Source organism: Sinocyclocheilus rhinocerous, unplaced genomic scaffold (assembly GCF_001515625.1).
Source record: "Sinocyclocheilus rhinocerous isolate Xijiao unplaced genomic scaffold, SAMN03320098_v1.1 scaffold2935, whole genome shotgun sequence".
Classification (NCBI taxonomy): domain Eukaryota; kingdom Metazoa; phylum Chordata; class Actinopteri; order Cypriniformes; family Cyprinidae; genus Sinocyclocheilus; species Sinocyclocheilus rhinocerous.
Genome location: NW_015633526.1, coordinates 20,070 through 31,695, shown reverse-complemented (window position 1 = coordinate 31,695; position 11,626 = coordinate 20,070). Strand labels below are relative to the sequence as shown.

General features: G+C 39.5%; 1 protein-coding gene and 1 pseudogene across 1 annotated transcript; both read right to left on the bottom strand.

Annotated features, from left to right (window-relative positions):
• Positions 1–569: 569 nt before the first annotated feature.
• LOC107744190 (guanine nucleotide-binding protein subunit alpha-11-like) lies at positions 570–2,579 on the bottom strand. The gene is made up of 3 exons (XM_016557712.1): positions 2,576–2,579; positions 1,133–1,317; positions 570–725 (listed from the first exon to the last, which is right to left on the bottom strand). Exons 1-3 carry the CDS (start codon positions 2,577–2,579, stop codon positions 570–572), a joined length of 345 nt encoding a protein of 114 aa, XP_016413198.1.
• A 7,209-nt stretch (positions 2,580–9,788) lies between these two features.
• LOC107744189 (uncharacterized) lies at positions 9,789–11,385 on the bottom strand (annotated as a pseudogene).
• Positions 11,386–11,626: the final 241 nt, after the last annotated feature.

The following is an 11,626-nucleotide window of genomic DNA, read 5'->3' as shown; positions in this document are numbered from 1 at the left end:
ATCATTAGGGGGGGGGCTGCCACTCCTGAGTCTAATTCCTTCATGTCCGCCAATCCAGCATCCCATCCTGTCATGGCTGCCACAGCAGTGTTTCCGGCTGTTATGAACGTTGCACCTTGAAGCTACAAATGAATCAGAAAAGAATTATATATATTTCTGTCATGACAACTCTCGGAGGGATTGGCATGGTAATGTACATGACAATGTTAATGTATTTGGTCTTGGCGGAATAGATCTGCTATGCTGCTGCTGCAGCGGCAGAGCAAGTACTGAGACTTGTAGCTACATTTAATATGAATTTAAACTAGAATTCTGTTTGCAATTAATTGAAAATGACATAATTAAGCGTATGAAAACATTACATTCACACTTAAGTATATGCTTTTAAAGAATATTATTTCCGTAATAAGTACTCTTTTAAAAAGTATGCGAAAGTGTGCTTCTTTCAATGAGGGTCTGCAGAGTTTCCAGTACCATATATGACCAAACCACATTCACATGTCAAAACGTCAAATCATGTCAAGAATGCAGTGATTATATATTTAACTGGTTGAAAATTTCAAGACTGACTATTTGGCAGAGTCAGTTAGCTGGTACTCTCGGCGGCGGTCGTAGCATTCTTGAATCCCAGTGTCGTTCCATAGACTCCGGATGGCGTTGAATTGGGCCTCCTCCAAACTCATGATCTTATCCACCTCAATATCATTTACCAGTGTAGCATTAGCCTGCAAGAGACAAGCACAGCCAATCAGGACTGACCAGCATCTCCCCAGGGGACCAATGAGAGTGTGCGTGCAAGAGCACAGCCAATTAATGAAAGTGGAGCAGAGTGTAAAAACAGGACGCAAAACCTTCTGCAAGGAAATAAACAGGTGAACATAAAAAAAGCACAAATATGAAGTTTAACAAAACTACATTTTGACATTTTTGACCAATTCATTATTAAATGATTGAATTCCAGTAAAGGCATCTAAACAAGATAAATAACTGTACTAAGAAGCAAAATTTAATTAGATAATTAGACTTGAGTTCAGATAGTGAATGTTCCTGGCAACAGAGATCGGGAACATTGTTTATCTGATTTACTTTTCTGAAAACCAAAAAGACGTGGCAGGATGGTGTCAAGTGGTACCTGGTTGTCTGAGTTAGCATAGGCGATCTTGAGCATGTCCATAGCTCTGACCATGGACTGCATGGCGCTGATCACGTTCTGGTGGACGAGCTTAATGAAGCCCTTCTTATCTTCATCAGTATAACCCGAGCCATGAATGATCCTCATCTGTTTAATGAACGTACTCTTGCCACTCTCACCTGTGCCTACAAGAGAAAAAAGACAAATCAATTCATCAGCTTCTGCACTAAGAAAAAAGTACAATTGTATTTCCATGTTTTTGGACAAATTACCATGGTATATGAATATGCCATGTGCATTTGTATATCAAAGTGCCACTGCAAGTTCTTCTAAGAGTGAAATGTGGTTCTGTCATGACAACTCTCAGAGTGATTGGCATGGTAATGTACATGACAATGTTAATGTATTTGGTCTTGGCGGAATAGATCTGCTATGCTGCTGCTGCAGCGGCAGAGCAAGTACTGAGACTTGCTACTGCCAATACATCCACAACATGCTGCTGTGAGCATGTAAGAAATATTCCTGCTGCAAATATAACATACATGAAATAACCATGTGAACCGCATGTATTAATAATATATTAAAAAAATAAAAAATAAAAGTGACGTGACGTGTGGCAAAGTATGGTGACCCATACTTGGAATTAGTGCTCTGCATTTACCCATCCAAAGTGCACACACACGGTGTGTGAACACACACCCGGAGCAGTGGGCAGCCATTTATGCTTGCTCAAGGGCACCTCAGTCGTGGTATTGAAGGTGGAAGAGAGTGCTGTACATTCACTCCCCCCACCTACAATCCCTGCCGGTATGGGACTCGAACCCACAACCATTGGGTTATGAGTCCGACTCTCTAACCATTAGCCCACGACTTTTTTCGCCTTTTTAACATATATATTATTACTATATATATGTGCCTGGGCTACCATGCCAACCATCTTAACGCTAGTGGCCTATGACTATGTGATCCTTGGCTACCACGCCGACCAGCTTAACACTAGTGGGCTATGACTATGTGAGCCTGGGCTACCACGCCGACTGTCTTAACTCTAATTAGATGCGCACTATGTGTAATGTTTAACAAATTGTATATACGTTGCAATCTGATAGTTAAGACCCCAGCATCCACCTGAGCAAATATCATAATTTAGTCATTTAATAACTGCTGTTACTTTCTCCACTTCATCAGTCCCAGCGGTAGCGTAACAGCTTGTTAATTCATGTTCATGCAATGATGAGATGGACAAAATTATCCGATGCATGCCATTTTACTCTCTCGTGCAGATAAAAGTTGTCAAAGTTACAGTGCACAAAAACCCTTGGGTGGACTGACCTGAATGAACTGAAATAAAAGCAGAATATAAATGTTCTTTCTCCATTTTCTGAATAACACTGCACAGCGAGAGCACACGTCGCACGAGCACATTTCTCCGAACTACACTACCCATAATGCATTTCACTGACTAACTGTTACAGCCGTAGATAGTAATCTTCAGCGTCTCCCACAACACTGTCATTGATATGACTGCGATAAGCGCGTGCTTCTGACGCTGCGTGCAGCTGAAATCAACCACACACTCATCACAATGAAAACATCGACCTTAGAAATTATGAACGTGAACGCTGGTATAATCACCGATTTGTGTGACGAATCCCCGTTGAAATGCATACACAAGAATGCTTATTTCATTTAACCTGTTTCATGTCCGTTACTATCGTGTCCTCGTAGCGATTACATATGCTCTAAACTGCGTTTTGCTCCAGCTTTATAAACACAGATGCTAAATGCTGCTGCTAATATGCTTAATATTCGCTCTTGCATACAATGCAAACTGCTAACATGACACTTAGTTTAAACTTGATTATGGTTGCTCATTTTTTAATTCAATTAGGCAGACCAAGCAATACACACAGCGATATGGATTAGAAGAGCATTCACTTCTCTTAGATGTTGATTTCACTGTTCTGAAGCAAGCTGCAACTGCCAGGTCAAGCACTAGTCATATATTTGAATGTTGAGCAGCGAGCTCATTGGCTACCAATACAGGAGAGAACCAATCAGCTGTGCCATGTGATAATGATGTCATTAGGTCAGATTGAGTTAGACCTATCGGACTGCGCCATCTAGAGTTTCACGCCAGAACTCTGTATATATATTTTTTTATTTTTTTTATTTTTATTTTTTTGAAGATATAAATCCCAAAAAAGCACACATGGTCTGCTGCTATAATGATTTCTTTAGCAAGCATCATCAGCAATTTGCTTCAATGCATTATGTGGTCTGTCTCCATTATTCCCAATGAAAAAAATGGCTCTCAGTGGTGAACCTGTCATCTCCTGTAAGTCTTCAGCCCTAACGCAACATCAGTCAGACCCACTGCAAAGAAGAAGGTTTTTCAAGGCAGTGCACCCTGTGTACAGACAGGACTACGTCCTTCAGATGAGAACCCCCCATCCGCCAACATGATCGCCACTAACCCAGTGGTAAAAGCACCCCAAACCCATCTATAGACCTTAGTCAGGTTAGACTCCATACTGAATTGAACGCTGATGAAAATAATGCTGTAGGGGAAAGACTTGCAGTTGTTACAACAGAACACACTACATAAAGGTACTAGATTTTCACAACTGTCATTTTCACAACTCTCAGTCTACTGAAAGTCTTTTCAGAAATATGTTTCATCAGCTGAACAATCGTTATGTTGTTAAACAACAAAATAATCCATTGAACGCACTGTACTTCCATCCCTCACAGCCTCATTTCTATTCCTGTCAAAAATGTAAAATTCTGCAATGTTCATCATGTACTGTACATGTGACAACCTCTTTGTCAATATGGAAACCCACCCAGATGTTTCCATTTGGGGATTTGGTATGCCAATGATTCAATAATGCAACAGTCATATCATGACATAGCCCCCACCCTCTCAAAGGAGCAGCTTCCAGGCGCTCCAAAACAGAAGCTCAAGTCCAGGAGGGAGGTGGAGCAAAGGCGATTCGGGGGAGGGATAGAGGGCCAGGCCTGTGAGGTGGAAGAGAGCTGGTGGAGCTGGAGACAGGGCAGAGCAGGTGACAGGGGCAGGGCAGAGCTAGTAGAGCAGACAGAGCTGAAGAACCCCACAGCAGAGCAGGTGGATCTTTAAACCAACAAGGCGGAGCTGATTGAATTGGTGACCACCAAGGCAGAGCAGATAGAGCTGAAAATCTCCAATGTGGAGCTGAAGACCCCCAAGACGAAGCAGATGGAGCTGAAGACCTCCAAGGTGGAGTTGAAGACCACCAGAGCAGAGCAAACTGGACAAGATCCTCACAATGTAGAAGGAGACTACCACAGCAGAGCAAACAGGGCTGCAGACCCCCACAGCGGATCAGGCAGGAAGGAAGACCACTTCAACGGAACTGATGAGACTGGAGACCCCCACGGCGGATCAGGCCAAACTGAAGACCACCTCGGCGAATCAGGCAGAACTGGAATAGAGAGCACAGAGGAGTTAGAAATGGCCTCTGTGGCTGCAACAGGACCAGCAGAGAGTTCAGAGTCCGCCTCCATGGCTTTGACAGGAAAGGCAAAAGGTTCTGGGACGGCCTTTTTGACCATGACAGGGCAGACTGAGAATTCATAGACGGCATCTTTGGCAGTGACAGGGCATGCTGGAAGTTCTTGGACGACCTCCGTGGTCATAACAGGACAGGCAGGGAGCTCACAGGTGAACACTGCGGTTGTAACAGGACAGGTAGAGAATTAGCAAACAACCTCCGTGGTTGTAACAGGACAGGCAGGACTGGATGTTGCCGCCTCGGGAGGAGTTGGAGCAGATGCCACTGCATCGGGAGGATCTGGATCAGACAAGATGTGTGCAGCCCAAACACACAGGATAGTGATGGCCATAACCGGGAGCGCTGCAGATGGTGGAAGGACATCAGAGTCCACCTGACTCGAGACCACCAGACTTGGATGAGCTGGAGCCATGGTGCTTGAGTGCACCTTGGCCGTGGGCAACATCTTCCTCATGGCACGGACCGATAGCATTGGGGGGGGGTCCATCATCTTAGATGCTAATGCCACATGCCTCGAGACAACCCTTGTAGAGTCTAACGTAGCAGCCCCGACAGCTGAGGACTCAGCAACTGATGAGGCCACACCGGGCCACGCGCTTGAGGGGGCCTCCACAGCGAACGGACGATTCATAATTATTCATAATGATTTAGAAATCAAACGTCTGTGTTTTAGAAATACATAATTTACTATTTGGGCCATGTTGTTGTTGTTTGCAAAACAATAAATATGCATTATCAAAAAGTTTTGATGTATGTTTGTATGCCTTCTAATATGGTATATCAGTTGAGCTCTTTGTTTTGAGCCATAAGGAGGCGGTATGTTGTGCTGTGATGACAACAATTTCAGCTGCTGTCCCAATTGGTTAGATTTTAATAACAATATCTGCAACACATGTTGAATTTGGACCATGTACTGTATGCATAGCGGATGGTTAGTGAGTCGCTTTCCTGTAGGATTGATATCAGGCAGGGGGAGTAGCTTATTATGGTCTTTTTAATCCCAACTACTTAGTGTAGGGTCCTAAAGTGAGCCGGAACCAATTGGTCTGTCTAGCAATTCCATTAGCTGCAAAGCCTTTTGAATTGGTACTCAGTTCAATAAAACCATAAAGAGAAGATTGATTATGGTGGTCAGAAGAGAGAACAATATCAAATACCACATTTACATTGTATTGATTAGCTGTTGACAAGTTTTCCATAATACTATAGTAAAATATTATAATATGTAGTTTTATAAATGTACATTATATTTAAAAATAAATATATCTAATAAACAAATGCTGTATTTGTGATCTTATCATCCCCGGTACTTTCTATGCACTTTGCATTTTTAGGGTCGAATCCTTGTACGTTTACGTCATCAAAGCTGCTGCTGTTTAACCCCTTAGCTACTTGCAATGAGCTTTGTTTCATTGTGTGGATTTCATCTGTTTTATGGTAGTTATGAATATATTATATTTGGATATGAACATTATATCAGTTATATCACCGCAATTTTTTGTAAGGTTTGTATATACACTGAACAAAATTATAAACGCAACACTTTTGTTTTTGCCCCCATTTTTCATGAGCTGAACTCAAAGATCCAAGACTTTTTCTATGTACACAAAAGGCTATTTCTCTCAAATATTGTTCACAAATCTGTCTAAATCTGTTAGTGAGCACTTCTCCTTTGCCAAGATAATCCATCCACCTCACAGGTGAGGCATATCAAGATGCTGATTAGACAGCATAATTATTGCACAGGTGTGCCTTAGGCTGGCCACAATAAAAGGCCACTCTAAAATGTGCAGTTTTATCACACAGCACAATGCCACAGATGTCGCAAGTTTTGAGGGAGCGTGCAATTGGCATGCTGACTGCAGGAATGTCCACCAGAGCTATTGCCCGTGAATTGAATGTTCATTTCTCTACCATAAGCCGTCTCCAAAGGCGTTTCAGAGAATTTGGCAGTACATCCAACCGGCCTCACAACCGCAGACCACGTGTAACCACACCAGCCCAGGACCTCCACATCCAGCATCTCCAAGATCGTTTGACACCAGCCACTCGGACAACTGCTGCAACAATCGGTTTGCATAACCAAAGAATTTCTGCACAAACTGTCAGAAACCGTCTCAGGGAAGCTCATCTGCATGCTCGTCGTCCTCATCGGGGTCTCGACCTGACTGCAGTTCGTCGTCGTAACCGACTTGAGTGGGCAAATGCTCACATTCGATGGCGTCTGGCACTTTGGAGAGGTGTTCTCTTCACGGATGAATCCCGGTTTTCACTGTACAGGGCAGATGGCAGACAGCGTGATTTTATAGTGGCCTTTTATTGTGGCCAGCCTTAGGCACACCTGTGCAATAATCATGCTGTCTAATCAGCATATTGATATGCCACACCTGTGAGGTGGATGGATTATCTCGGCAAAGGAGACGTGCTCACTAACACAGATTTAGACAGATTTGTGAACAATATTTGAGAGAAATAGGCCTTTTGTGTACATAGAAAATGTCTATGCTTTTTTTTAGAAAAAGCTCATGAAAAATGGGGGCAAAAACAAAACTGTTGCGTTTATAATTTTGTTCAGTGTATACAGTATATGATTTAATTAATTATCTTTTTTATCAACTCACAAACCCACTGCAGTTCTTACATTAAGCCTAGTTTGGGAAATCCTGAATTACTGTAATGTTAAATACATTTAATGATGTTTTCTTTTCTCATTGCTCTTTTTTATATCAGTATTGTGCAATTAATGGTATGTTTAAAATAATTAAAAAAGGAAAAAAAAAGTTATCTAAAAGTAATCAGAATATATTATCTAAAAATGAGTTACCTAGATTATGTTACTAACTACATATACCATCATGTAATCTGTAATCAGGAAAAGACAACAAAATTTTAAGTAATCTGCCCAGCAATATCAAAAACTTAATTGAAGAAGCACCTCTACATGTTCTTCTTGTGCAGTCAGCTCAGTCTCACATCCTCCAAGTCAACCACAACCAGCTGGTGGCATCAAGAGGCAGGACCTTGCATTCTGATTGGCTTTAAGTATGATAACCTAAACCACAAAATTATTATGTTTTATCTATTTATTTAAACAAGCATGTTACACATAATACACATACACTATTTCATCCAACAATTATCAATTATACATATCAAAAATCTTTATAATGGCTTTACTATTTTCACATACTTTAACTTTGTCTTATTAGGCTACCACAGCAGTTCTATCAGACATAAATCAATCTACAGACAAGATTCTGAATCCAAAGTTTTCTTCTTCTTACTGTATTTGGTTGTATTTGTTTAGCTGTATTTGGCATATACTTTTTTTTTATTATTTTTTTTTTTACAGTTTTAATTAATTGTGATTTTACTGTACAGTAGTTTTACAGGATTTTTTTATTTATTATTTGATGTTCATTCACATCCACATCACATGATGCTCCTGGTATTTGACAATGACAATATAATTTTACATTTTCTGTCTGTATTTATTGGCACACATTTGCTTGTGGGTACTGCAGATTTACCAACTAATTTGCTTGAGACTTCTGGTGACACCAGCAACACACTGATCTATATAATGAAAATTCCTTTTATCTATCAATTTATACAAATGTAAAAATCTGAATTATTAACTCTTTTTTCTTTATGATTTCACATAGCTTTAAAATACACTATAAAAACGATCAAATATCTAGTACCACTGTAGTTGTGTCAGAAATACAGTAAATCAAACTACAGTCAAGATGATTGACAAAAGTATTATTTATTCAAGAAATAATATGGATACATTGAACAAAAAGCAAGATCATGCCTGTTCTTCCATTGTGCATAATCTACAATCTGTTAAAGCCAAAGATTTATCAATAATGAGCAGTTTAATCACAGAGAAACAGAATAAAAAAAGAATATACCTAATGATTTAGCTCACTCAAAGAAGGCTTAATTAAAACAGAATCAGAAATAACAATCATCTGTTATTCAAAGCAGTGGGTAAAGCTGAATTATTATAAATGTGTAAGCTGCATTTACTTCAATGACTTCACTAGTAAAAAAAAAGTAATACATTTAAAATACATTTATTTCATATTAAGTATAGTTCAAATCTATTAACATATTTACTGACACATCGCTCAAGACTTACTGATATAAAAAAAAATTATAATTATACTTTTTTTTTGGAGTACTACTTGTGCACAATGCACATTTTTTAAATATTAAGCCTAACATGTGTTTCAATGTCACTGTTGATGATGATTGTATGATCTTTGAATAATATCTCGTTCTTTAAATGCAAGATATTTAAAGTGCACCTAAAGTATACTTGTAATAGTTCAATTTTAACACAATCAGATGTAATTCAGTACATCTTTAGTTGGACTTCAGCATTACTTTTGTACAATTTAAAGTGCATTAAGTACAAAATTAGTTCTCCCAATTTAGCAGACTTAAAATATACCAGCTTAGTATACTAAAAGTACAATTGCAGGGTATTTTTATTAAGTACATAAATACATAAATGTATTTGTAGTATACTTAGCATTAAATAATTGTATTTCAAATACATTTCAGTATATGTATTTTTTCACTAGGGTTCTTAAGCTTGTACACTACCCAGCAATGTCAGCTGGCTTTTGGGGAGGGAAGGGATCAGGACTTATTTTGTTCAGCTCCATAATGACAGCATCATACTCTTCTTTCCATTGCGCTTGTGAAAGTGAAGATGGGCTGGTCTCCAGGAACTTATACGCATCCTTAGTCTGCAAGCTAAAGATGCTTTTTGCCTTCAGACAGGATTCACCGAAAGATTTCCAGTGCTGAAATATTTAAAGTACAAAATGACTTTAAACTCACAACATTACTGGGTGTGTCTACTTGAGAATACAATGAAGGTGAAATGAAATCTTGTAAACCAGCAATTGAACATACTTTTGCAGTACTCTGTATGACAAGGATCAAGGGTTGCTATTTTCACACACTGCTTACAGTTTCCCTAGGAAATTAGTCATTTAATTCATGTCTAAGTTACCTTGAGTGCTGTTTCAATATTCTTCAGAAAGATATCCTTCAGACCACACTCTTCTATGAAGTGATCATTAGCAAAAGTCTTGTCTTCGAGAGCCTCCAACAAGATACACACTGATTCCCAGAACTTCTGAAGCTGAATCAAAATTTGTTGGATTCGGGAAAGGCACTTTTGGACTTCATTCAGATGGACAGGCTTGGGTATTGAACCTTGGGAAACAATATTAAGCAGACAGTAATTATGAGAGATGCCTTTTAACCATTGTATATGTGAATCTGAATGTGCAAAGCACAACACCCTGGCACACAGAGATCTTTTATCCTTACAAGCAAGTGAAAGACTCTCACCCTGTTCAATATTCTTGCTTGCCAACTTCAGCTGAGCATTAGTCAGTCTGATTTGGATAATCCACTCCTTGTTTCTCAGGTCTGATTTGTCAGAGAATAGGTTAGATATTTCATTGGAGAGAGCGTGGGTTTTTGCAGCCACATCAGGGCCAACTGCAGCGTCGTGGATGGATTTAACAATGGCTCCAATAAATGGTACAAGGGCAACCAGGATACTCAAACCATTGCTTGTACGAGAAGCATTTCTGACATGATTCTGCATCACTTGTTGTTTTTCTTCAATCTTTTCCTCAATGCGTCTAAGGTCCTCAAAGTTTTTCTTCAGTTCCTCTTCTAGACCACTCACCACCTTCCCAAGAGCTTCTATCTCCTGAGAAGTTTGCTTTTTTTTTTGTCTGTCTCAGCCTTTTCAAGAATCACATCACTGGTGCATGAAGCCACTCTGCGATTGTGGTTCTCATATCTGATCATGACAATTTTCAGATAAATCAGCTTATCACAGTAAACTTTCTTCTGTGTGAGATCATAAAATGCTTTTTTATGTGTAACATTTTTGTTTTCTAACATTTTACCTTTCTACCATATCTTTCACTCTGTTAATAATTTCAGTGATCCATGCTCTTGCTTTTTCCAGGGACTTCACAGCCACACTGCTTTTATTATTTTCAACAGCAACCTTTAGCGCAGGCAACAGCGTGGAAACCAGGTTGTTACTGGTGGCCGCACACTAAAAGACAGCAAAATGTTTACACTATTTATCCACAAAGTAATAAGTGATCAAAGTCCAAGAAATGCATTACATTTACTTTACATTTAACATTTACTAATTTAGCAGATGTTTTTAAAGCCTTTGCACGGTTTGTTCATTCATTGCAGATCTCTTCATTGAATATTGAGACGGGGTAATCTACTTCTTTGATTCGACTCCAGTAACAGAGGAACACTGGTCTTACCTTCAGCAGAAGAGCCTCTGAGGACCCAAAGAGTAGCTGGGTTTCAACAGCACGTTCTCTGAGTTCCCTCTCCAACTTGGGGAAATTAGCCAAGCAGAGGTAAGAGAGATGATAGAGCAAAGCCGTACGCTGAGCAGATGGAAGAAGCTCCTGAACAAAGTTGGGGCTACTTGCGATCACAACCTCTGTAGAATTACAAATGTGATAGTTGCAACATGAAGATTTTGCACAGAGATGTGTCAATTACCAAGAACATTAAGCAAGTAAATAAAGAAAACTGAAAGATTTGGATTACATTTTATTAGTCAAAAGCAATTCAGAAACTTTTACTCACCTTTGCAATCTGCCATTCTTAGACTTTAAAGGAACAACCTCTAAGTGCCTGGAAAACACTGAAACAACAACAACAAACCAAAATGAGACAAGAATCATTAAAAACAATGCTGGAGGAAGGATGTCAGGAAACGTTACCTATAAGATGAATGAACAAAGCAATGTAGCTGACTGTATTAGCTTTGGGAATTTATACTCTAAGCCCCCTCCTTAAATTTGTTTGGATTGAAGAAATACAAACCTTACTGTCAGCAACTAATTTCCAAAGAACAGGG

What these genes read in the sequence shown, in the direction of transcription:
- LOC107744190 (XM_016557712.1), bottom strand. An exon ending in ATGCTAACTCAGACAACCAG is followed by an intron (nt 726 to 1,132) that starts GTACCACTTGAC and finishes TGTCTCTTGCAG; the next exon opens with GCTAATGCTACACTGGTAAA.